General features: G+C 35.1%; 1 protein-coding gene across 1 annotated transcript in view; it reads left to right on the top strand.

The window, feature by feature from the left end:
* Positions 1-22,527, top strand: part of LOC136850456 (uncharacterized) — a 78,610-nt gene extending 56,083 nt beyond the window's left edge. The window contains exons 3-4 of the mRNA XM_067124032.1: positions 20,245-21,204; positions 21,562-22,527. Coding sequence (XP_066980133.1) covers positions 20,245-21,204; positions 21,562-22,527 — 1,926 coding nt within the window. The remainder of the gene's footprint in view (positions 1-20,244; positions 21,205-21,561) is intronic.
* The last annotated feature ends 4,482 nt before the right edge of the window (positions 22,528-27,009 follow it).

The raw sequence follows: 27,009 nt of genomic DNA, 5'->3' as shown, positions 1-27,009 counted from the left end.
ATATCATTAATTTATATATTTCACCTTCATTACGGCGCTGAATAATCCTGATGGGTTCCGTCGCTTGGTCTTCAAGACCTAAATTTCATAATCAATCAATCAATCAGAATTATGGACTGTTAGCAGATAAAATCCTTGCATAAAACTTATCGCTAATCGCCGCTTTCAGTCCTGGAACAACAAATGAAATTCTGCTGAATATACAGTAGGTACTTGCTAAGGGGAAACATTTCCCTTGCAGAATGCTTTTGGTTTGTTGTATAATTATATGAAAACTACAAATCTGTTTAACATAATAATAAGTCCGCCTCAAAAGCGTTTAACTATCTTGTCGCATGATTCATAAACTAAGGGAAGCAAGTAAATAATGAGCCGAAGTTTCTTCGGCGCAATCGAGTTTCCTGTACAGCCACCACAGCGTATAATCAAGGCCACCGAAAATGGATCTATCTTTCGGTGGTCTCGGTATAATGCTGTATGAGCCGCGGCCCATGAAACGTTAACCACGGCCCATTGGTGGCCTATCCTATATCGTTGCCAGAAGCACGAATATGGTTAAATTTAACCTTAAATAAAATAAAAACTACTGAGGCTAGAGGGCTGCAATTTGGTTATGTTTGATGATTGGAGGCTGGATGATCAACATACCAATTTCCCGCCCTATAGTCTCAGTAGTTTTTAAGATCTAAGGGCGAACAGGAAAAGTGCGGACAGAATCAAGTGCGGACGGACAGAAAAAAGCCGGCACAATAGTTTTATTTTACAGAAAACTAAAACACTAGAACCTTAGTGAAAGAAAAGGAAGTGAAAAATAAGGAAATGTAACTGATAATAACGAAGAGATTTGTCTTTGGAAGCAGATGGTTCTGTATGATTGCTCACTAACAATTTGGATAATAAACAAAATTCCTCATTTGAACTGAACATTTCATAAAACATGATTTTAATTATCCTTAGCAAATTGAACAATTTTCTTCAATACATTTAATTACAGTAAAATCAAGCAGAAATGATTATATTACATTAAAGAAAATATAGATAATAGAAAATAAAACTTGACAATTAGAAGTAAAAATACATTCACATGTGATTTCAAAGTGAATATATCTACCAAATTTGAGATCACATCCTCTGATAATATTCGCATGCTGCGAATCGTTGAATCCTAATAATCCTAATTACTCTGAATTGCTCTTATAATCTCATTATAATTATCGTGTCCTGACGAGGTGTAATTAGCGAAGCAAGAGAAAATTACGAAACGACACTAAAATCTAACGAAATATTCTAATAATTTTGTATTTTAATGACAACAAGACAAGAACAATTCTTTCAATCACTTTCAACGTGCGCAGTGATATGATTAAAATAAAGCTCAACATCAGTTTCATTTCGGCATGCAGAGTATTTTCGTTAAAATAAAATCTGACATTATTTTCGAGTAATGCTAGATTTCATTTTAACAAATGTTAAATTGGTATCACACGGCCTCCCACTCCGTTGATATTTCAAAGGCCTTCTCGTTAATTATTCAATGGGTTCACAGCCTTTGATAAGTAACCGTCTGAAATGGTCTATTACCGAACTGCTGTAGACGGGAATGGGAACAGAGGTGAGAATGTTGGATTGGGGAGTTCGGCACTTCTGTGAGGGGCCCGGTTGGGTAGTTATTTTATAAGCAACTTAATACATTCTAGGGTATTGCTTTTAATTTTGAGGGCATTGTGCCATTTTTGAGGAACAGATTCTGTACCAATTTATTTTTTTATGTTAAATAAAAAAAAAATAACTCAGATTTTTCACTCTGATACGATGCCAAGGCTATAAAATTTTTGAGGAGCAGATTCCATACAGAAGTTTTTCTAATCAATATTGTAGCTGAAAACATATTAAGTCGAACCGCCTATATTAATATGTGAATATTCAAGAACATGAACCCCCATGTTGTACGCATGCGTGACATTGTCCATGCTAACGAATCATCCCCATATCCACTTTCAATATCGCACTGATTATCCACACACATTAAAGCGTTCATTCTTTGTCAGAGTAAGAAACATCCTTTTTTAGTGTAATGAGGTGGTGGCAAATAATCATAATTATATCCTTTAGTAGTCAATAAAAAGGTAGATGAAATCACTGAAGGTAAAGAACGTTATTACGATTATTATTTGCTCACGGGAAGCGACAATGACTAATAACGAACAAATAGAAAGATCCCAACTTTTTGTTGGAACTAATAACTTTCTACTAAATATTCATGATAGTCGTGGTAGACAGCCATAGCTATCTATTAAGAAATGTAGCTTCTTCATTCGCGAGAGAGAGAGAGAGAGAGAGAGAGAGAGAGAGAGAGAGAGAGAGAGAGAGAGAGAGAGAGAGCGCGTGTCCTTAACATTCATCCCAGTTTACTGAGCACAGTCTGTGGCTAATCCCTGTCTGTCTGTCTGTCTGTCAACAGAAAACTAAAAGAACCTACATATCATTAACAACTACCTATCAACCGTTCATCACTTTTCAAGGACAAGCCTTTTCTTCAGGCAAAGTAAAAATAAGAGATCCTATTGAAAGGCGTGACGAATCTGAAAATGATCTATCTTGTAACAAAGTAAAAGACAGAGAAAATACGAGAGTTCGATCTAGGGAAGAGACGAGGCTTGGGTTATCCTTGCTTCGAGTGGGTTCCGTTCTCAGCTAGCACTCTGCTGGCCGCGAGGTTGAATCTCCTACCGGCCAGTGAAGAATAAAAGGAATTTATCTCTGGTGATAGAAATTCATTTCTCGCTATACTGTGGTTCGGATTCGACAATAAGCCGTAGGTCCAGTTGCTAGGTAACCAATTGGTTCTTAGCCACGCAAAATAAGTCTAATCCTTCGGGCCAGCCCTAGGAGAGCTGTTAATTAGCTCAGTGGTCTGGTTAGACTAAGATACACTTAACTTATCCTTGCTTCTTCCGATGCGTTACATGACAGAGTTCTTGTCACTAGAAATGATTTGAAAATAAAAAAAGTATTCTTCATCTCATTACTTGTATAAATATCAAAGAATATCACTCCACATATATGGAGCTTCTGTTGTAGTTGTAATTGTAGAACTGTAGTTATAATTGTTGTTCTGCTTGTCACTGTTGTTTTAAAAGTACAGAAAGAGTCGTTGTCACTGACAGCGCTCCTGTTATAGTTGTAAAGCAGCAGTATTAAAAAAAGCAGCATGATAAGCAGCGGTTTCTGCTGCTTTAGTTGTTCCCACAAGCCTTCCTGACATGATTAGTTGATTAACGGCAATTACGCAGATCAAAGGGTAAAACTAATTGATTTTTAATACAATTGATGAAATAGGGATGACATTCATTATTCCACCGAATAACTGATTAACGAGTTAGTCTAATAAACAGGTGCACTTTGTGTCCATTACAGTTCTAAATCGCTTTCATCTAATTATCATGAAAAGCTTTATAATTCATGAACACATGCACACACACACATATAAATACGTAATATTTTATGGAAGCTGGAGTCGGGATGGTGGGAAGTACCGATACTTTCTGATAAGATTCCACGAAAAAAAAAAAAAAAAATATATATATATATATAATATATATATATATATATATATATATATATATATATATATATATATATATATATATATATATATATATATAAAATATATATATATATATATATATATATATATATATATATATATATATATATATATATATATAAACATACCTCTAGTTGTTAACAGGCTTTGATCCCTAGGTATGAAAAGTCAGGTTCAAACACTTTCCAGTAAAATAAAAATAAAAAAAAATCAGTAAAAAATAGGAGTGTTGGTTCCCTTTTCTTTATAATAAGAGATGATTATCCTCTTTATCCTCATTCATGTCCCCACGTGGATTTCAAATATTCATGATAAAAAATATATTGAAAAATATAAAAAAGTTTATGGTATTGTGAGTTTTTTCGAGCAGCGCAGTTTCGTATGTGTCTGTATATGTGGGTGGCTGTGTGTGTATGTATATGTATGTATGTATGTATGTATGTATATGTATGTGTGTGTTTGCGTGAGAGAGAGAGAGAGAGAGAGAGAGAGAGAGAGAGAGAGAGAGAGAGAGAGAGAGAGAGAGAGAGAGAGAGATTCTGTTAGTATTTTACCCTTTCATCACAGTCTTATCTAAGTTAGAAAATGACTCACAGCTGTACTTGTAAACTAATCTTTTATGCTAAGATTTCGTAGCTGTCCTAATTCTTGTAGCTATCTAGGTTTTAGCAATTTATCCCTCCAAACCTGTTATTATCATTATAATTCTTATTCAGAACGAGAGGCTATTCTGAACCCATCTTATATTTTTTAAGTTAAAATGTGCCTTCGAAACGGTGTTGGTAATTGAAGCTGGTTTCCAAGAAAAGAACATTACATAAACACATTAGCAAGGTGAATATGCAATTGCAGGTGGGAAAAACAAGCAAAGAAAATAAGAACAGGTCAAAACAACCCAATAAAATATAATCTGGTAAAAAAAACCCAGTCTTTTCAAAGTATAAACTCACACAAATAAGGAAAATATTCTATAACCATTTTGGGTACAAGATCGAGTACGGGAATATCATGAATATATAAATATATATACATACATACACACACACACACACAATATATATATATATATATATATATAATATATATATATATATATATATATATATATATATATATATATATATATAATATGTATATATATATATGTATGTATGTATATATGTATGTATATGTGTATATATATATATATACACACACACACATATATATATATATATATATATATATATATATATATATATATATATATATATATATATATATAACACAAAACCATTTTGTGAAAGTAACCGGTATAGAAAACATTTTAAAACGTTTTTCACCGTACTTCAAAATCACAGAAAAGGTGTTGGTTTTAGAATACACCAATGATTCCACGAATACTTTGGCAATTCTGTCTTCAAGAATCCAGACAATGAAATGAAATTAGCAAATGTAGATTCTATACGAGAGTTATTCAGTATACTTTAAAAGAACAATGAATCATTTTTAAATATTTTCAGATAACTTTAAATCTGAACGCCAGTATAATGAACGAGAGAACGGAGCTTTGAAGGATCTATAATGTGTTTCTTATTTTAGCGTAAAGTTGCGAGCAACTTTTCTCATTTCCAAGATCAAAGGATTATGAGAAAATTGTGGAATCAAAATACAGAGTATAAACGACAACAAAAGGAACGAGTAAAAAATGCAACGAAATTTCTTCGGCGGAATCGAGTTTTCTGTGCAGCAGCTACGGCATATAATCAAGGCCACCGAAAATGGATCTATCTTTCGGAGGTCTCGGTATAATGCTGTATGAGTCGCGGCCCATGAAACTTTAAGCACGGCCCGGTGGTGGACTATCCTATATAGTTGCCAGAAGCAAGATTTTGGCTAAATTTAACCTTCAATAAAATAAAAACTACTGAGGCTAAAGGGCTGCAACTGTTTGATGGTTGGAGGGTGGATGATCAACATGCCAATTTGCAGCCCTCTAGCCTCAGTAGTTTGTAAGATTTGAGGGTAGACAGAAAAAAGTGCGGACGAACATTCAAAGCCGGCACAATAGTCTTCTTTTACAGAAAACTAAAACGAAAGTTTTCAATTTCACACAAAAAAAGCCGTCTGACTATAATATAACTGAAAATGGAATCAAACGAAGCAGCTAATGAACTAGTCATTAAAAAGATGAGCACTCGAGACAAAAGACACAAAAGGTGGTTTGAAAGCCTTAGAGACAGTGCAAGGCCTCTTCGTCTTGAGAGCACAAAGGATTCAGAAAGCATCGCGACATCAAAGAAGATGGGAAGATAATTGCATGGGCTGAACGACTTTGGGAAATCTTTTCCACAGAGCAACTGGAGGATGTCAGCCAAGATATACAAGTAGTTAGAGTCGTGTCTATAACGTACAAACGTACAATCCTGGATCTTGAATCTAAACAAAATTCTCTCTCTCTCTCTTTCTCTGTCTCTGTCTCTCTCTCTCTCTCTAACTGTTAGAGAGAGAGAGAGAGAGAGAGAGAGAGAGAGAGAGAGAGAGAGAGAGAGAGAGAGAGAGAGAGAAATTTTGTTTAGATTCAAGATCTCTCTCTCTCTCTCCAACTGTTAGAGAGAGAGAGAGAGAGAGAGAGAGAGAGAGAGAGAGAGAGAGAGAGAGAAGAGAGAGAGAGAATTTTGTTTAGATTCAAGATATCTCTCTCTCTCTCTCTCTCTAACTGTTAGACAGGGAGAGAGACAGAGAGAGAAAGAGCGAGAGAGAATTTTGTTTAGATTCAAGATCCAGGATTGTACGTTACAGACATGAGTTTTAAGGTCCCATTATAAAGTAAGTGCTTATAACTACGTTATGAACGAAGGGATTTACTTCAAATATTTACCACTTATTCATCAACTAATTATGAAAATTTTCAAAATGGTAAATTTAGAAATTCGACTTCTAATTTAATTTTTTTTTACATTTCGTAAAAAGATACTAAAACTTTTAAAAACAATATGCAAAAAACACTTTTCACTCAAAAATAAATTTCCCGAATACAAAATCAAGATATATAGTTACACTACAATCTGTAAAGTTTCATCGAGTTTGGTTCAGTCTTCTTGGAGTTATAAGCATTTATTTTTGAAAAACTAAGATTTGAGAAAACGGAAAAGAAAAAAATTTGCGCTTATTTTGTAATACTATGAAACCATGACAGTTAGAAGGCTGATTTTGCACAAAACCTATTTTGTTATATAAGAAATATGCCCTGAAATTTACAATATAACCAAATGAATAGAAATGTGCACTCTCTTGATTTATATATTACCTAAAATTTGCATTTATATATATTGTATATATATATAATATATATATATATATATATATATATATATATATATATATAAATATATATATATATATATATATATATATATATATATATATATATATATATATATATATATATATATATATATATATATATATATATATATATATATATATATATATAAATATATATATATATATATATATATATATATATATATATATATATATATATATATATATATATAAATATATATATATATATATATATATATATATATATATATATATATATATATATATATATATATATATATATATATATATATATATATACATATACATATATATATATATATATATATATATATATATATATATATATATATATATATATATATATTTGAAATATATACATACAAATTTCTGACTCTCATCAGGATCGAACCCAGGTCTTTCAGTTGAAAGGCAAGGGAGCTGCCCACTATGGCCTAGTGGGCAGCGCCCTTGCCTTTCAATTGAAGGATCTGGGTTCGATCCTGATGTGAGTCAGAAATTTATTTCTGTTCCACACGTGTTGATTATTTCTATATATATATATATATATATATATATATATATATATATATATATATATATATATATATATATATATATATATATATATATATATATATATACACACACACATATTACTGATGTCTGCAAGCGCACGAACTGCTCAAGCTCACTAATTGCTGGCCTGTGAAAACGTAGTTTCCTATGCAAATGGCTTCTATGTTGTAGTTGGTATTTTCCGTGGTTGGAGACAGCGGGTATCCAACTCGCTCATTCGCGGCTTCCGGTCATGACCAAGATGTTTGGGGAAAACGTGACAGATGGATGGAAGCTTTGTGATATCTGTGGGTTCAGTCAGAAGACTGAGTTCCTTCAGAACATTGAACCTGACGGTGACGTCACACTTGAAGGGAGGGTTTATCAAGTGTATGTGTGCATACGTGCGTTCTCTAATGTGTATGTTATAGAGGAACCCTAGAATGGGTATTCACTTCGATTTGCGGCTGATGTGATCGTTCTTTTGAGCTGTGTTTGTGAATAAGACAGCCACTTTGAAGGACAGCTTCCCGATGGCCATAGAATGTGAGTAAGATAACTTATTAATACTTGTATCTTTTCCAGACATGATGCGGAATACCTATTTTACGTTGCAGTGAAACCCCTCTGTTCTCTATTATGCATTTTTCCTTTTTAAGTGTTTATTTTTTATGCACCATTTCAGGTTTTAATGTAAGCTATGTTTCTCTTTACATGAATTCTGGTTGAGTCCTGTGAGGACGTGTAGGCCTATATTGGAAGTGGTGCTCTTTTTATAACACTATATGTCATTTATTTTGACCTAGAGTAATCATGACCTTTTTATTTTGTTTGGTGACAGGGGTGTTAGTCACTAGCAATGGTTAGTCTAGAATCACTAATTCGATTGATTGTGAGTCTGGGTTTCCTCTAGTTGCGACTTCCATTTTTGTGGGGTGTGAGAGACCAGGCCTCATTTCATGACTGTAGCTTTTGCTGAAATGCTTTCGTTAATTTTCCAAATAAAGTCTAGTTTTGTATCTCAGCGTTTTAATTCAGTTTCCTTTGTTCGAGGAGAGATAGAGGGTATGTCGAACCAGCCAGAGCTACCATTACAGCCGAGGTAAGTGTTTTGTCAATGCATAGGGACCTTGGTAAGACATACATGCATACATATATATATATATATATATATATATATATATATATATATATATATATATATACATATACATATACACATATATGTATGTATGTATGTATGTATATATAAAATATATTACATATATATTATTATATATATATATATATATATATATATATATATATATATATATATATATATATATATATATATATATATATATATATATATATATATATATATATATATATATATATATATATATATATATATATATATATATATATATATATATATATATATATATATATATATATATATATATATATATATATATATATATATATATATATATATATATATATATATATATAAAGGATACAGGCAGGACAGCAAATCAGTCAGACATATCAGGATTGAGGGCAGTGAAACAGACTGGTACATAAAAACATCTTTATTTTTTGCCGACGTTTCAAGACAACTAGTCTTATTTTCAAGGCTGCAATAAAAGAATAAATATTGAGAATACATATAAAATATACAAAAATCTCTTTAAAAACATTTGTACATAATGTTTTTAAAGAGATTTTTGTATATTTTATATGTATTCTCAATATTTATTCTTTTATTGCAGCCTTGAAAATAAGACTAGTTGTCTTGAAACGTCGGCAAAAATAAAGATGTTTTTATGTACCAGTCTGTTTCACTGCCCTCAATCCTTGATATATATATATATATATATATATATATATATATATATATATATACATTACATATACATATACATATACATATATATATACATATACATATACATATATATATATATATATATATATATATATATATATATATATATATATATATATATATATATATATATATATATATATATATATACATGAAGATAAAAAGGCCCATAAAACACTTTGATTGTTGAACCATATATTTTGAGCACTTTCTTCTGTGGCCCTGTTCACTGGTAAAATATGGACACATGATGCATTACAAGAATATATATACTAAGCATATGTAGGTGTTGCAGTATATATACTCTTGTAACATATCATCTCCCCATATTTGGTCATTCTAAGCCGGCTGTCCACGGTGAGCTAGCCTATGGCAATTGACGTTTTCCTATGTTATTTGACGTGCTGAACCAGAATTTAAAATAGCATTTTGGCGGTCGGCTGTAACTAAAATGTAATTGACCCTTGAAAACTGCACATCTGTAGTGTGGGTCGCATACAGCTCAAGGGTAAATTACAGCTTAGCAGCAGCTTACCGGCAAAATGTTACCCTAAATTCATGTAAAGCAAGCAAAACAACACAGAAAAACGCCAATTGCCATAGTCTAGCTCAGTTGGACACTATTCGTTGCTTGCGACCGGGGTGAAGAAACTTAACAGGCAAACAATGCCGCCATGTTGGGTTACGTAACCACTAGGGAGCCATATGTTCAGCGGGGGGGGATGATGGGGTTACGGTACTGCACAGAAAGTACAAGTTGGTAAAGTGACGTAGGACTTACGTAGAGACGTGGTGGTAAATAACAGTTACCCAAAGAAATAACACTTCCATATAAAAAACACTCTGGTAAATCTATATATTAGCTCCGTGCCTGTTTTTACCTTTTCAACTGGTTTTTTCAACACTTTTAGGGGTTCTGATACTGGCGGTGCATCTGTTTGTTGTCGGCCAAATGGACTGTCCCTTCGCCGTGTTTAGTACTGGCCCGGCGGGTGTCGGGTACCCATACGTTAACAAGTTATCGCACTTGCCGGACGGGATATGAACCGTTCGAAACAGACGTAGCCGTGCTCTGTCTTGTGAAGATCGCGTTAGGAAACCCCTTGTTGGATGGACTTCTCAGGTTAATTACACTCGAGCGCCAAAAATTAAAGGTAAATTCATAATTAGCAACCAAAAAACTGTAGAAAAAGTTAAGTTAGAAGGCAGTTGCAACCGCGGAGCTACCATATAGTTCTACCACTCTCTGTCAGGGGCATTGGGTGAACTGAAAGCTCCCCTGTAAATCGACGCATGCGTGAAAAGTGTCTTTGGAACGGCTCCCACTGTCCGTTTATTCGGCCTTTTTTTAACGCTTGTTTTTTGTGTTCCAAATGGCATATGTAACAGGAAACACAACAGTAAGGTGCCCAAACCTTTTCCCAAGTTATTTACCCCACCCAGAACCCCGGATTCCCAACAGGTCCCCCTTACCGTTAGCTATTCTCGAAAGTGTTTTCACCCACCCAAAACCCAGATTCCCAACAGGTCCCTCTTACCGTCGGCTACATTTCTAAGGTAAATTACAGCTCAATTACTTTTGGCCGCCAAAATATTACCTTGAATTCTTGTTCAGCAGGTAAAGTTCTATAGAAAAACGTCAACTGCCATAGGCTAGCTCACCGCGGACAGCCGACTTAGATCTACCATATATATATATATATATATATATATATATATATATATATATATATATATTATATATATATATATATATATATATATATATATATATATATATATATATATATATATATATATATATATATATATATATATATATATATATATATATATATATATATATATATATATATATATATATATATATATATATATATATATATATATATATATATATATATATATATATATTTATTTATTTATCAATGCAAAGTTTTTTAATAACACAAAAATTCATTAATATACGCCATCACTATACTGTTTTCTCCATAACCTATAAAAATAGTAGGCTATATGCTACCAGTGCGAAATTTTTTCATAAATTACAGAATAAATTCCCTAGTGAGGTTAGGCCAGGACTTGGTATTCTAGGAAAGGTTTATTCCCATTGTTTTACACTCGCCCTAAAGTTTTCCGCATAACCTACAAAAATATATGCTATCAATGTAAGTTTTCTGCATAACCTGTACATGTTTTCCGTTCAGATATTGGCGAGGCTAATAAACCACAACTGCGAGGATAAAGTAAACATACGCTGAACAACCTAGCCTACACAAGTCAAGAGTCAGACGACAACTCACTGCAGTAAAATCAAGCTTTGTGGTCTTATATAATTATTGTAATAATAAGAAAAAATAGTAATCACTAATTGGTATATCACTAATCACTAATCTGAATATCACTAATATAGGAAAACAAATCCCTTACCTAGATGTAGGCGCTCTGGTTTTGTTGCTATCCCAGGCGAAACAATTCCCGTTTGCTTCGTCCCTCTCTTGTTACAAACTTACGATACGCGATCGTTCAAATTTCTCTCTCATAAGGGTGGTACTTCTCTTGCTAATGGCAAAGGAATTGCGTGAATGCACTACACGGTAAAAAAATCCGGAAATGCGTCACAAAGCACTAGGATATCGCTTGAACCAGAACCACACACAAATCTAGATGGTCGTTTGTTGGCAGCGTTGCCAAAACTCGGCATATGAAACCAGCATAGGAAATCGGCATACCTATAGAAAACGGGTTTCAGTGTTGAATAATGGGTAATTAAAGAAAATAAAACAAGTTACGCGCTGCACCCTTTTCTTATGAATCTGTCAAATGCAATGATAAAAATAAATCTTAGAAATTATTGGATTTATTTTTTATCATCGTTCATTCATATATCAGTTATATAAGATGCTTTTTTTTCCTTTTACTGATATTTAAATATAAATGTTTAAATATAAATGAATATATTATACAATTACAAAGCAATATTCTGTTCTATATAAATTTTGACTATTTACATATAAAGTATGCGAATTAACATATATTCAAGATATATTACATAATCGAATTAATAGAGGAATAATCTTCAGTGCCCATAAACCTAGACATATTAGGTAGCCTAATATCCAATAATAGAAAAATAATCTTTTGTGTCCATGGTCCTAGACAAATTAGGTTATATCCAATAATAGAAAAATAATCTTTAGTGTCCATAAACCTGGACATATTAGGCTATATTCAACATAACTGACTAGGCAGATTATATTCAACATAATTATTTACAATCGCATAAGCATTCGCACGGTATACTAGAAGAACATATAAGCATATAAATTTATATGATGCACACACTAGTACTATAAATTCTCCTCCTCGCCGTCATCGAATATTTTCTCTCGACTTCTGCACATGCACTGACCTCAAAGGTCACGCAGCATCCTTTGGTCTTCACAGTCTCTGAGACTAAAGCTGAAGCTCTTTGGGTGGACGTCGAAATTTTGTTTCTAATTTTTGTTCTGATCAAATTCACCTTGGAAAATATTCTTTCTGCATCAGCGTTTGAGGCTGGTAACGATAAAATGCTCCAAGCAAAGAGAAGCAAAACCTTGAATTCCAGTTGTCCAGTGTTATCTCTCAATTTTGACAGATAAACAAATAGATCCTCGGCATTTGTTGAAGCTTTCAAATGTTCAGGAAAGTCAGTGTTGGGGATGTCTCCACTCTTCATCCAATTGCTGTAGATCCCCTGAATATATTCGTGGTACTTCTGCAGCTAAATTTGACAATGATGGCATAATTTGAAGCACACCATTTCTGGTGCAAACCTCTACACTTGAATTACTGCATAATTGTAGCAATTTTGAACTTAGAGGTAACCTTTCTTTCATTTGAACACACGCTGTAATCATAAATTGTCGATATCTTTTTGTGACATCGGCGATCAGTGCTTCAATTGAAGCAATTTCTGGCTCTTCCAATATACCGAGAACTTTTGTGCCCATGTATTCTTCATTGAGAGGTATAAAGTAACGGTCATCACTTGGGTTGATCTGACATATTTGTGAATCAGTTACTTTGCTAGACGAGTAATACATTCTCAGGATATCAAAGTATAAAATCTTACACTCCTTATGTAAGATGTGTAATGTAGGTTCCCTCTTTTGGAACAAAGTATTAAATTTATTAAAGTAAGGAAGAATAAAATCAAGAAATTGAAAGTAAATACGGATAGATGGATCTTGCAACATGTCAAAAATCGTTTTAGATGTAGTTAATCTATCTTCCAAATGCTTGCCAGAAAAATGTAAGGTTAATGGTCGCCATTGCTCAAGTACTCGAGATACAGCTGCATAGAGGGAAAGCCATCGCGTCTGCGAGGCATGCCGATATTTTCTCGGCAGGAAAGCAGAGTTAACGACGGCTTGTCGGCAAGAAAAATGCATTCACAACCCGTAGAGTTTTTTCTCGGCATAAATCCTACAACTTCGGCATTTTGGCAACGCTGTTTATTGGTAACAGTAACACCCGACTCTCTGTTTGGAACTGTTACGTACTTATATAATTTCATATTTCCGAAAATACGCAGTAAAAATATGTCAAGAGATATAAAATATTTTATGTGTACTAGCTGGCATGGTACATCTATGATACGACTATGACGAGTTCAAAATATCGAGATACGTAGATATTATATATTTACTTTGATTTGATATTTTTTTAGAGAACGAACCAGCTCATATCGTAGAAAATGGGTAGTTTTAGTAGGATACTGAAGTAAATTTCTCACTTTCTATTATCCAGAATTGGCAAGTCATACAGCCATTGTACGACAATTTGTCGCTCAATATCGCTCACAGGGCGATATCGAGATACATAGATACATATTTACTCTGATATTATATCTCTTGAGAGAAAGAGCCAGTTTTTATCGTAGATAATGTGTATTTTAGTAGGAAAGTAAAGTATATTTCTCACTTCCGCCTAAAAAGTCGTACAGAAATTTTGCAACAATTTTTTGCTCAATGCCGCTCAAATGGCGCTAAATGCGGTGAACAAAAATATATGAAAAAGAAAAACACCTAAAAATATTATTTTGGCAATAATATTTCAGGACATGTTTATTTAGACATATACCAGTCCAAAATTGTAAAAAAACAAAAAAATCGACAATTCCTCGAAATTCGACGTTCAGCGCGCCCCTTAATGTGGAAGAAAGAGTATTTTTGAGGCATAACTAACCCCCAGTGATAGTAATTAAGAGGAGATCTTTCATGGTTCCCATGAAAAGGGTGTCATTATCAGTCCTGTTAACATTAGATTATAAACACTTAATTAAGAGGTTTCTCCTATATTTTCTTGGAATTAGAATGTCATTATCATTTTACGAAGTTTGACAAAATACTAAGAAAATTATGTTTTCGAAATCATTAGCCTGAAACACATGATTAGTTGTATAAAGAATGAATAGGAATATCTTGAATCCACAAACTTACAGTTATGAATTGATAAAATGGTAAAAAAATACTATGAATGATAAAATAAGCAAAACTTCCTCTACGAGCTTAAAAAAGCCACTGGCATTAAGCACCACACTTAGAAATGGTGAGAGAAGTAAATTATAGTTACATGGAGTGGTCAGAATTTACTATCATGCATTACTTGTTTAAGTATGTACCTAAAATTTCAGTATCATTTGACAACCCTCATATTTTCAACAGCCGAATGGCAAAAAGCATTAACAGCAGGGAACTATATCACCTGAATGCTTTGGAGGTTAAAGTTTTAGTAAGCTATTGAGATTATAACGAATTAAATCTACATAGCTCGAATTATGATTTATAATTAATTAGTGGTGAAAATTAGCATGATTAATTTCATTAGTAGTCAGCCCTTCGTCAAAGGAAATGATTGGTAATTTTTTTAAGTAATAGTATTTTTAAAAAATTATTGTATATATAATTTGTCGTTATTGTTGTAAAGTGTTTTGTTTAGCATTATCCCGAAGCTCCTATAAATATGAAATATAGTAACTATAATTCATCTTCTTCTCAGCTAAATCCTTAGTCGGGGAAGCTGTTTCCAATAAGCCTACTCCATCTGTTTCTGTTTTGAACAGCTCATTTCATAAATGATTTTGGCAGGTGCTTTACGGGTTGATGCTCTTCCTGACTCAAACCTTCCGTATTTATGCGGGCTTGGGACCGGCTGTTGTATATAAAACAGTTCTGTCTTTTATAGTAGCCTTAGCATTGTAAACTTAGAAAGCATTTCCATTGGATTCGTAGGACGCAGGCTGTTCCTATTACCATATCTTTCAATCTAACAAAGGCCCCAGATCCAGTTGCCTAAATTTTAGATTCTAAGACACTGGACAAAGCCAGCCTTGTGAAAATGTCCGTGACAACAGTAAATGGAAACTCTACTTTTGATATTCAAAACCACCAAATGAATTGTTTTCTGTACTAACCTTCAGTAGAGAGAGAGAGAGAGAGAGAGAGAGAGAGAGAGAGAGAGAGAGAGAGAGAGAGAGAGAATTTTTGGTTGGTACTTGTTACCAGGTATACATTTCAAAGTTCTAAAGAAAGGTAGATTACAAACATATTCTAATCTAGAATCTTGAGAGAGAGAGAGAGAGAGAGAGAGAGAGAGAGAGAGAGAGAGAGAGAGAGAGAGAGAGAGAGAGAGAGAGAGAGATTGGTGACAAATATCATTAGCTACAATATTTGGTTTATACATGTTACCAGGTATAGATATCAAAGCACTACAGAAAGGTAGATTACAAGCACAATACCAATCTAAACTTTGCAAGTTTAACAGCTTAGGGACTCAGAGAGAGAGAGAGAGAGAGAGAGAGAGAGAGAGAGAGAGAGAGAGAGAGAGAGAGAGAGAGAGAGAGAGAATTTTTGGTTGGTACTTGTTACCAGGTATACATTTCAAAGTTCTAAAGAAAGGTAGATTACAAACATATTCTAATCTAGAATCTGCAAGAGAGAGAGAGAGAGAGAGAGAGAGAGAGAGAGAGAGAGAGAGAGAGAGAGAGAGAGATTGGTGACAAATATCATTAGCTACAATATTTGGTTTATACATGTTACCAGGTATAGATATCAAAGCACTACAGAAAGGTAGATTACAAGCACAATACCAATCTAAACTTTGCAAGTTTAACAGCTTAGGGACTCATAAAATTTCATCAACAGAGCTAAACATTTATGTATCTTTCCTCATTGTATAAGTCCCTTACGTAACAATATTTATCACGCTGTTATTTAATTCGTTAACGTCTCATCCACGTAACTGCAATAAACATCTAGGGAGTAAATCATTCTACAAAACATAAAATCAACTTTTTCTTCTTCTTCTGGTGTTTACACACGACGCATCAGAAGTTCCACATAGTCTCGGGAACATTAACCCGAAGACGAGTCTCATAAAGAGAATGAATAATTCATTTTACCCAAATAGGGACTCGAATTGTCAGAAAGGAGGTTGGATCGAGGGGAAGGAAGAAGGGGAAATGGAAGAAATAAGTTTTTAGTTTTCTGCAAAAGAAAACTATTGTGCCGGTTTTGTCTGTCCGTCCGCCCTCAGATCTTAAAAACTACTGAGGTTAGAGGGCTGCAAATTGGTATGTCGATCATCCATCCTCTAGTCATCAAACATGCCAAATTGCAGCCCTCTAGTCCTAATAGTTTTTATTTTATTTAAGGTTAAAGTTAGCCATGATCGTGCATCTGACAACGATAAAGGACAGGCCACCACCGGACCGTGGTTAAAGATTCACGGGCCGCGGCTCATGCAGAATTGTACAGAGACCACCGAAAGATAGATCTATTTTCGGTGGCCTTGATTATACACTGTAGCGGCTGTACATAAAACTTGATTGCGCCGGAGAAATTTCGGCGCAATTTTTACCTGTTATAAATCTGATTGCTTCGTATTTTGCTGTCTCTCTTTGTCGCTGCTTCTATCTTGGAAAATACACTAACTCTTTTCCTTGACGAGTAATTATGAATAATCTATTCGAAATAAAAATGGTTTAATGGTTATTAAACGTTTGATATATAACAGAAATTAATCGGAGAATAAATTCCAATGCGCGATGTCAGAATGAAGTTACCATTAATTTACAAATGAGCACATTCGTAACACACACATATATACATATATATTATGTATATGTATATATATATATATATATATATATATATATATATATATATATATATATATATATATATATATATATATATATATATATATATATATTGAGATATCTCTCTTTATTCATTTGAAAGAATAAAGGGTTAAAACTGCAAGCTGCAATCTGCAGTAATATTATGATGTCTTTTCTTCAAAGACACTCCTTGTTAGCAGAAAGTAAGAAATGTTGGAAAATTACGCACTTATACTCAATAGTAATTTATCTAGGTTATTTCTGAAAATCGCCTTTCCTGAAATTATATAACAAAACTATTAAAATAATCATGTTGGCGGTAAATGATTACAGTAACGACACAAACAAGACGTGTTAATTATTCCTAACATTTCCGATTCGTAAATGAAAACTTAATCCGAACTACTTGATAGCTTAGCATATCTAATATGTATTTTAATGAGTAATCATACTTAATCTAACTCACAGTGTTACCTTCAGATCTTGTAAATACAACGTCTTGTTTCACGTGTTTGTTCAGTTTCTGCAATTGTTCACAGTAATCATTTCACCCTTGAGTTGGATACCATCGCATTGTGCAATAGGAAGCCATTATGCAATACAATAACAGATACTTCCATGTTTTAAGTAGAACGGAAATGAATCGTGCAATCGTCCACCATTACCCAATGAAGTAGATGGTACTTCACTTGTGAATGCCATCCAGTGCTCAATGAGACAGGATATTACCCTATATCGAAAATTACATGAAAACAGGTATAATTCCATTTCGATATGTTGTTTACTTTCAGATGAATGCACCTTCAAATTTAAACATGAAATACCTTGAAATCTATAGAGGTTTGGATTCCAGTGATTCAGTAGGAAAATGGCAAATAAAATAACCATGTTCAGGCATCCATTTTCGGTTTTTGAGGGGAAAGAGTGTCCTTCGTCAAATTTCTGTTGAGAGGAATATACAGTAGTACTTAATCAACAGTTACAGAGAGTTTGCTGCAATAACTCTTCATGTGATATCCGAAATAATCAGCGTTACTATAGCGCAGTAGAAAATACTGAAAATAAATGTCATAACTCAGTTGATATGCGTGAGAGAGAGAGAGAGAGAGAGAGAGAGAGAGAGAGAGAGAGAGAGAGAGAGAGAGAGAGAGAGAGAGAAATGCGATATCCGCAATAGTCAGTGTTACTACAGTACAGTAGAAAAACTGAAAATAAATGTCATAAATAACTCAGTTGATATGCGTGAGAGAGAGAGAGAGAGAGAGAGAGAGAGAGAGAGAGAGAGAGAGAGAGAGAGAGAGAGAGCGAGAGATGCGATATCCGCAATAATCAGCGCGACTACTGTACAGTAGAAAAAAACTGGAAATAAATGTCTTAACTCAGTTGATATGTGTGTGCGTGTGTGTGTCTTGGTGTGAGAGAGAGAGAGAGAGAGAGAGAGAGAGAGAGAGAGAGAGAGAGAGAGAGAGAGAGCGTTAACATATGAATTCGAGTAAATTACCCTAATTTACGAATTCATTATCTCCCTCTAAATTCTAGCGAGGAAAATTACTGATCCCAGAAGGGATGTTGGTGCATAATTTATTCTTGTTAGGAGGAATATATATAAGAAAAGAAACTTTCGTTCATTTGCCTTCTTTTGAAAAGAGAGAGAGAGAGAGAGAGAGAGAGAGAGAGAGAGAGAGAGAGAGAGAGAGAGAGAGATCAGCTTATTTAGGAAAAGCAAGGAGCAACCGGCAACTGAATGTTATACGGCTGAATATCATGAGGATGGATTTAATTTATATATAGACTTGAAATACCACAGACGGCAGACCAGGAAAAGGAAGGACATCTGTTAACAGAAATGATGCTCTGTATCTATATCTATAAATATACCTGTATCTGTTAATCTATTTATCTGTCTATATAAATAGATAGATAGATAAATAGATAGGTAGACAGGTAGATAGACAGATAGATAGCTGAATATAATTGTGTTTCTGTATGCCAGTGTGCGTATATGCATAATATTATAAGTAATTTCCATGATTAAACAACTATGATATTTCCCTTCACAATTGTGACTGGTTTTGATAGATTGTAAATGACTTCCTTAAGCAAATAATAACACAAACTCCATGCGGTAGAAAAATTCTCCTAGAACTTGTGATACTGAGATCATCTCGGTAAATAAAAACCGGAAATCAAGAGCAATTCTTTCGCTGGATTATTCTTTTTTGTGAATCATTGCTATGACGTTGGTGTGTTCCAGAGCTTATGAGTGACTGGTCGTGGTCTTAAAAGTATTGAGATTCGTCGTATTTATCCAAAGTAAAAGAATGAAAAGTTTGAGCAAGAAAATATGCTTTCTAAATGAGTATATAGTTCTGCTACTACTACTACTATTACTGCTAATTATAAAAATAATAATCCTTCTCCTAAAGAGATAGGCTCGAATACTTGTTTGCATCAAAAGCCATAGAAAAATAAATTTGAGCAGAAAGTAAGTTTATAGTCCTACTGCTCCGACTAATGATAATATTCCTTCCTCTAAAGAAATATGCTCAACATACTGAAGAACGCAAAGAAACGAAATAAAATCAATTAACTCTAATCCAACGTTAACAAAACGGGATAAGGGACACTGCGTTCATTTCACTACGCCATACTTTGCTCTTCCCCTTCCATTACCCATCCAGATCATCTCCTCACTTTCTATTACCCATCCAGCTCATCTACTCCCTTTCCACTACCCATCCAGCTCTTCCCCTTCCATTACCCATCCAGCTCATCTACTCCCTTTCCACTACCACCCCTGCCATTTATAATCCAGCTCCTCCCCTGCCATTACCCATCCAGCTCATCACCTCCCCTGCCATTTACCATCCAGCTCTTCCCCTTCCATTACCCATCCAGCTCATCACCTCCCCTGCCATTTACCATCCAGCTCTTCCCCTTCCATTACCCATCCAGCTCTTCCCCTTCCATTACCCATCCAGCTCTTCCCCTTCCATTACCCAACCAGCTCATCACCTCCCTTTCCATTATCACCCCTGCCATTTACCATCCAACTCCTCCCCTTCCATTACCCATCCAGCTCATCACCTCCCCTGCCATTTACCATCCAGCTCCTCCCCTCCCATTACCCATCCAGCTCACCTCCACACTTTCTATTACCAATCCAGCTCTTCCCCTTCCATTACCCATCCAGCTCATCACCTCCCTTTCCATTATCACCCCTGCCATTTACCATCCAGCTCCTCCCCTTCCATTACCCATCCAGCTCATCTCCTCCCTTTCCACTACCCATCCAGCTCTTCCCCTTCCATTACCCATCCAGCTCACTTCCTAACTTTCTATTACCCACCCAGCTCTTCCCCTTCCATTACCCATCCAGCTCATCACCTCACTTTCCACTACCACCCCTCCATTTACTATCCAGCTCCTCCCCCTCCATTACCCATCCAGCTCATCTCCTCCCTTTCCACTACCCATCCAGCTCTTCCCCTTCCATTACCCATCCAGCTCATCTCCTCCCTTTCCACTACCATCCCTGCCATTTACTATCCAGCTCTTCCCCTTCCATTACCCATCCAGCTCACCTGCTCACTTTCCATTACCCATCCAGCTCTTCCCCTTCCATTACCAATCCAGTTCACCTCCTCACTTTCTATTACCCAACAAGCTCATGTCCTCCCCTGCCATTTACCATCCAGCTCTTCCCCCTCCATTACCCATCCAGCTCTTCCCCTTCCATTACCCATCCAGCTCTTCCCCTTCCATTGCCCATCCAGTTCACCTCCTCACTTTCTATTACCCATCTAGCTCCTCCCTTCCATTACCCATCCAGCTCTTCCCCTTCCATTGCCCATCCAGCTCATCACCTCCCCTGCCATTTACCATCCAGCTCTTCCCCTTCCATTACCCATCTAGTTCATCACCTCCCCTGCCATTTACCATCCAGCTCTTCCCCTTCCATTACCCATCCAGCTCTTCCCCTTCCATTGCCCATCCAGCTCACCTCCTCACTTTCTATTACCCATCCAGCTCCTCCCCTTCCATTACCCATCCAGCTCTTCCCTTCCATTACCCATCCAGTTCATCACCTCCCCTGCCATTTACCATCCAGCTCCTCCCCTTCCATTACCCATCCAGCTCATCACCTCCCCTGCCATTTACCATCCAGCTCTTCCCCTTCCATTACCCATCCAGCTCACCTCCTCACTTTCAATTGCCCATCCAGCTCTTCCCCTTCCATTACCCATCCAGCTCTTCCCCTTCCATTACCCATCCAGCTCATCTCCTCCCCTGACATTTACCATCCAACTCCTCCCCTTCCATTACCCATCCAGCTCATCACCTCCCCTGCCATTTACCATCCAGCTCCTCCCCTTCCATTACCCATTCAGCTCATCACCTCCCCTGTCATTTACCATCCAGCTCTTCCCCTTCCATTACCCATCCAGCTCACCTCCTCACCTACTATTACCCATCCAGCTCATCTCCTCCCTTTCCATTACCCATCCAGCTCACCTCCTCACTTTCTATTATCCATCCAGCTCTTCCCCTTCCATTACCCATCCAGCTCACCTCCTCACTTTCTATTATCCATCCAGCTCTTCCCCTTCCATTACTCATCCAGCTCTCCCCCTTCCATTACCCATCCAGCTCATCTCCTTCCCTGCCATTTACCATCCAGCTCTTCCCCTTCCATCACCCACCCAGCTCACCTCCTCACTTTCTATTACCCACCCAGCTCTTCCCCTTCCATTACCCACCCAGTTCATCTCCTCCCTTTCCATTACCCATCCAGCTCTTCCCCTTCCATTACCCATCAGCTCATCAGCTCCGCTGTCATTTACAGTCCATATCCCAATAACCCCAGTGGTCCCGTTTGTCAAAAGACTGTTAGATTTCTGCCCTTCCATCATACCCACTCAGTTCATGGAATTCTTATGCGGACTGACTAGCTACGATGTCGTTTTTGATGGACTCCTTCCATCTGAAAGGTAGTCATTTGTTGTTTCTGGATTTCATTGAAATTAATGATGAGAATTTGCTTTTGTGATGATGCGATATTTGTTGTTGCTTGCGAATATTCGTTATCTATAATTCATATTGTGAAGGGAGGAAATAAACTAAAAAGAAATTAAAGAAAAAAAAATTGTTAGTATCAGTGCTTCCGGAGAAAATTCGTTTTCCTTTCTGCAAACATCATTACATTGGTCAGACTTTCGTTTTGCTACATTAGGTTTATGGGTACCAGTTCACTTCGTTACCCTTTCTTCATTTCTCTTTGCTCATAACAATCTCCTGAAATTCTTTCGTAACTTATTTTAGGATTCCTGCAATCATTCTGTTGTTGTTGTCGTTAGTGAAAAAGTTTTGAAGGAATTCCTTTGTATGAATTTGTTGTTGTAGGTCGGACTGTTATAAAAACACACACACACACACACACACACACACACACATATATATACATATATATATATATATATATATATATATATATATATATATATATATATATATATATATATATATATATATATATATATATATATATGACGTAGGTACGTTCTCGAACTATCGCAAGACTGATCAAGATTTAACTGTGTTGGCATTCGTTGTATTTATCTGAAGTCGACGAATGAGAACTTTGAAAAAAACATATATACTTTTTCATAAGTAAGTAGCTCTGTTACTGCTACCGCAACTGCTATTAGTAATGATAATAATATCCTCATTAACAATCATTCTTTTAAACGGATATGTTCAGGTACTTTTTGTATCTAAAGTCAATGAACGATAAGTTTGAGAAACAATATATATCTTCTAAATAATTATGTAGTTCTTCTCTCACTAGTAATAATTCTAATGTTCCTCTCTTTTTGAGATGTAGCCAAAAACTTGGCCAAAAAGCAAACGTATTTTCGTAAACAAAAACATGATAAGGAAAAGCAAAAAAATGAACTTTAACGTCAGCAGAAACGCCTGAAAGGACACCGCGTTCATTTCATTAAGCCGTACTTTGCCCTTCCCCTTCCATTACCCATCCAGCTCTCCCCCTACCAATAACCATCCTGCTTTTCCCCTACCATTACCCATCCAGATCGCTTCATCCCTGGCCGTCCCTTTTGTCAAAATATTGTTTGATTTCTGCCCTTATATCCCCATTCAGTTAATGGAATTTTTATGTAGGCTTTCTTGTCCACCTCCTGAACGTAGATTTCAAATAGAGTCTTTTATTGTTTTTGGCTTGTGTTGAGATTAATTATGAGAATTTGCTTCCATAGCTTTGTGATGCTTGTGGTTGCGTGCATATATTCGTAATTTACAATGATTATTATGAATTTTAACTAACCCTCCCCATAAAAAAAATTAAACATTCCTTGTATCGCTGGTTCTGTAGAAGACTTACTTTCCTCCCTCCTAACTTCTTAAAGGTCAGATTACCTTTTGCCACATTTTTGGATAACAGCAGTTTCCTTCGTTATTATATCAATCTTTTTTTATAAATTGGTCATTCTATAATTTTCTGCAATGCCTTTGTGGCTTATGTTACATTTCACGCAATCATTCCGTTGTTATCTATGGATCAAAATTTATTTCAATTCGAGTAGAATTTTCTGGGAAACACCCACATTCCAGATTTTTTCTCTAATATGCTGAAAAATCCTTAATATCCACGAATTCTCACGAAAATGGTTTTATAGCTAATTATGGTTATAACTAATAAAATCTGAATTACCGAAATATTGAACCTGATTAATTAACTGTCATAGTGTTCTAAGCTTGGGTTTTTCAAAGTCTGCCTCTTTCTCACACTATTCATTATACCTATATTTGGGGTTATTATTTATTTTAATAACTAATAGACACGATATGACGGTATTTCTGGAATCCTTTCACTAATGTAAACTTGCAATGAAGATCAAAGGGATTTCGAATTTAATTCTATTTATAACTATGTATGTATATATATATATATATATATATATATATATATATATATATATATATATATATATATATATATATATATATATATATATATATATATATATATATATATATATATATCTAATTAGAGTTTTTCAGGCAGTGCCCGGTTGGTCAGTTAGTAATATATATATATATATATATATATATATATATATATATATATATATATATATATATATATATATATATATATATATATATACACTTCATCTAGAACGTATCAAGGTTGGCAACGGATACGAAGTTAAAATATTCATGCCAGTTACTGGCGTAGGAATGAACAGCCAGGCAATAAAAAAAAAAAAATAATTTCCGTTTAAAGTATTAAAATAAACTGTTTCAATGCACTTGCATATTTTAGAATCGGTGCAAAATATTTGCCCCATAAAGCTGACACTAAAAAAGAGAAATGCTTATTTATTTCAGGGGTATGAGACCATCCAGTGTTTAACATGTTCCATTTTTTATTATAAAACAATTATATATGAATAGAAATAAGTTTTAACGAATAAATAAAAAATATATTTATAAATCAACGCAGAAGTAAATTTGTAAATAAACACAGAAATAGATCTAAGGTAATTAAGAAAAGGCACGCGCCAATGAGAGTAATTAAAATTTGTAACAATTGAAGGTATATAGTTAAATTTAGGCTGCAAAAACTTGAATGCTTTTATCGTGATTGTGAAATTTTGGATCTCAGTAATTTAGACAACTCTCATCCTTTTTAGCAAGACTTTCCAAAATGTGGGGCTATACAGTACATCCTCGTAAGAGGGTACTTTTTAGCATAAACCTCCCATTGACGCTCATTTTAGTTTTCTGTAAAAGAAAACTATTGTGCCAGCTTTGTCTGTCCGTCCGCACCTGTTCGTACTTTTCCTGTCCGCCCTCAGATCTTAAAAATTACTGAGGCTAGAGGGCTGCAAATTGGTATGTTGATCATCCACCCTCCAAAGAACAAACATACCAAATTGCAGCCCTCTAGCCTCTGCAGTTTTTTTTTTAATTTAAGGTTAAAGTTAGCCATAATCGTACTTCTGGCAACGCTATAGGTACCAACAACACAAGCCACCACAGGACCGTGGCTGAGTTCCATGGGCCGCGGGTAAGAGTTTCATACAGCATTATACACTGTACAGAAAACTCGATTTCGCCGAAGAAACTTCGGCGCATTTTTTACTTGTTTTTACTGTTTATTATTACTGATTCCTTTATTTGACTCCCAGGTTTTGTGTCACTTCAAGTTTACTTTTTTCTTCTATGCATTACTTTATTTTTCTTGGTCTGGCATTCCAGCATGCTAGCAATGTTTCTTTGCAAGGTAATAAATCCTTTAACTTAGCTTGTCCTACGGCGCTTGCGCACGCAATGGAAACTGGTGTTCAACCATATCCGGTATTGCCCTGATAGAAACAATTTTCCCCTTCATGACTAACCGGGCTTACTGATTTTTGCCTTTGAGCAACCTAGTTTTTAAAATTCCGAGGTTATGTCTCACGAATTCTGATTATATGAAATATCGGTTGAAAACAGTATCTTGTTTACCATTAGATTTAGTTGAAGTTAAACTAGCTTTACAATGCAGCCGTATTTCTGAGGCGTTCATATAAACGGAGAGAGAGAGAGAGAGAGAGAGAGAGAGAGAGAGAGAGAGAGAGAGAGAGAGAGAGAGAGAGAGAGCACTCAAAACAGTCTCAACAAATTTACTTAACAAATCACACAACTGATAAAACACATATGGCATCTGACAATGTAATATGCTTATTGAAAAATCGCAATTTTGTCAATAATGATACGGAGTACAAAAATAATGAAAAATCCTAAAAAAAGGGGGGTGGGGGTCGCCCCACCGATCGGTATGCGTTGCTCCAATAACCCAGAAACTTTGGACGAATTTGCACAGCCATAAACGAAAATGAGGCACAGGTATCAGGTGAAGGCCGGATTTCAATCGCCGTATTTGAGATCCGATAATTTCATCGCTTTGAACTTGAACAATTCTTGAATTTATGGATTGATAAAGGATCCTACTTTGTCACGTGTATCTTAACGAGAGAATATCTGAAATTTGTAAACAGTTTTGATTTTATAAGCGAAATATCCCCGTAGGGGGGGATGGGGTTTAATGCCGTCAGTGCACCTCACGTGTGCACTGTAGTCATTGCTTAAGGGTCTTTGCAACGTTCCCTCGGGCCCTAGCTGCAACCTCTCTCATTTCTTTTACTGTACCTCCGTTCATATTCTCTTTTTTCCATCTTACCTTCCATCCTCTCTTAACTACTGATTCGTGCAACTGCGAGGTTTTCCTTCTGTTACACCTTTCAAACCTCCTTTACTCTCAATTTCCGTTTCAGCGCTGAATGACCTCATAGGCCCAAGTGTTTGGTCTTTGGCCTAAATTCTATATTCAGTTCAATTCGGTAAGTGGAATATGATATTCGCTAAAGCGTATAATTCAAAAAGGAAAATATTTGTTAATAAATAAAA

The sequence above is a fragment of the Macrobrachium rosenbergii genome, chromosome 22, assembly GCF_040412425.1.
Source record: "Macrobrachium rosenbergii isolate ZJJX-2024 chromosome 22, ASM4041242v1, whole genome shotgun sequence".
NCBI classification, from domain to species: Eukaryota; Metazoa; Arthropoda; class Malacostraca; order Decapoda; family Palaemonidae; genus Macrobrachium; species Macrobrachium rosenbergii.
Note: the sequence above shows the minus strand (reverse complement) of the source record. Positions and strands in the feature narration are given on the sequence as shown.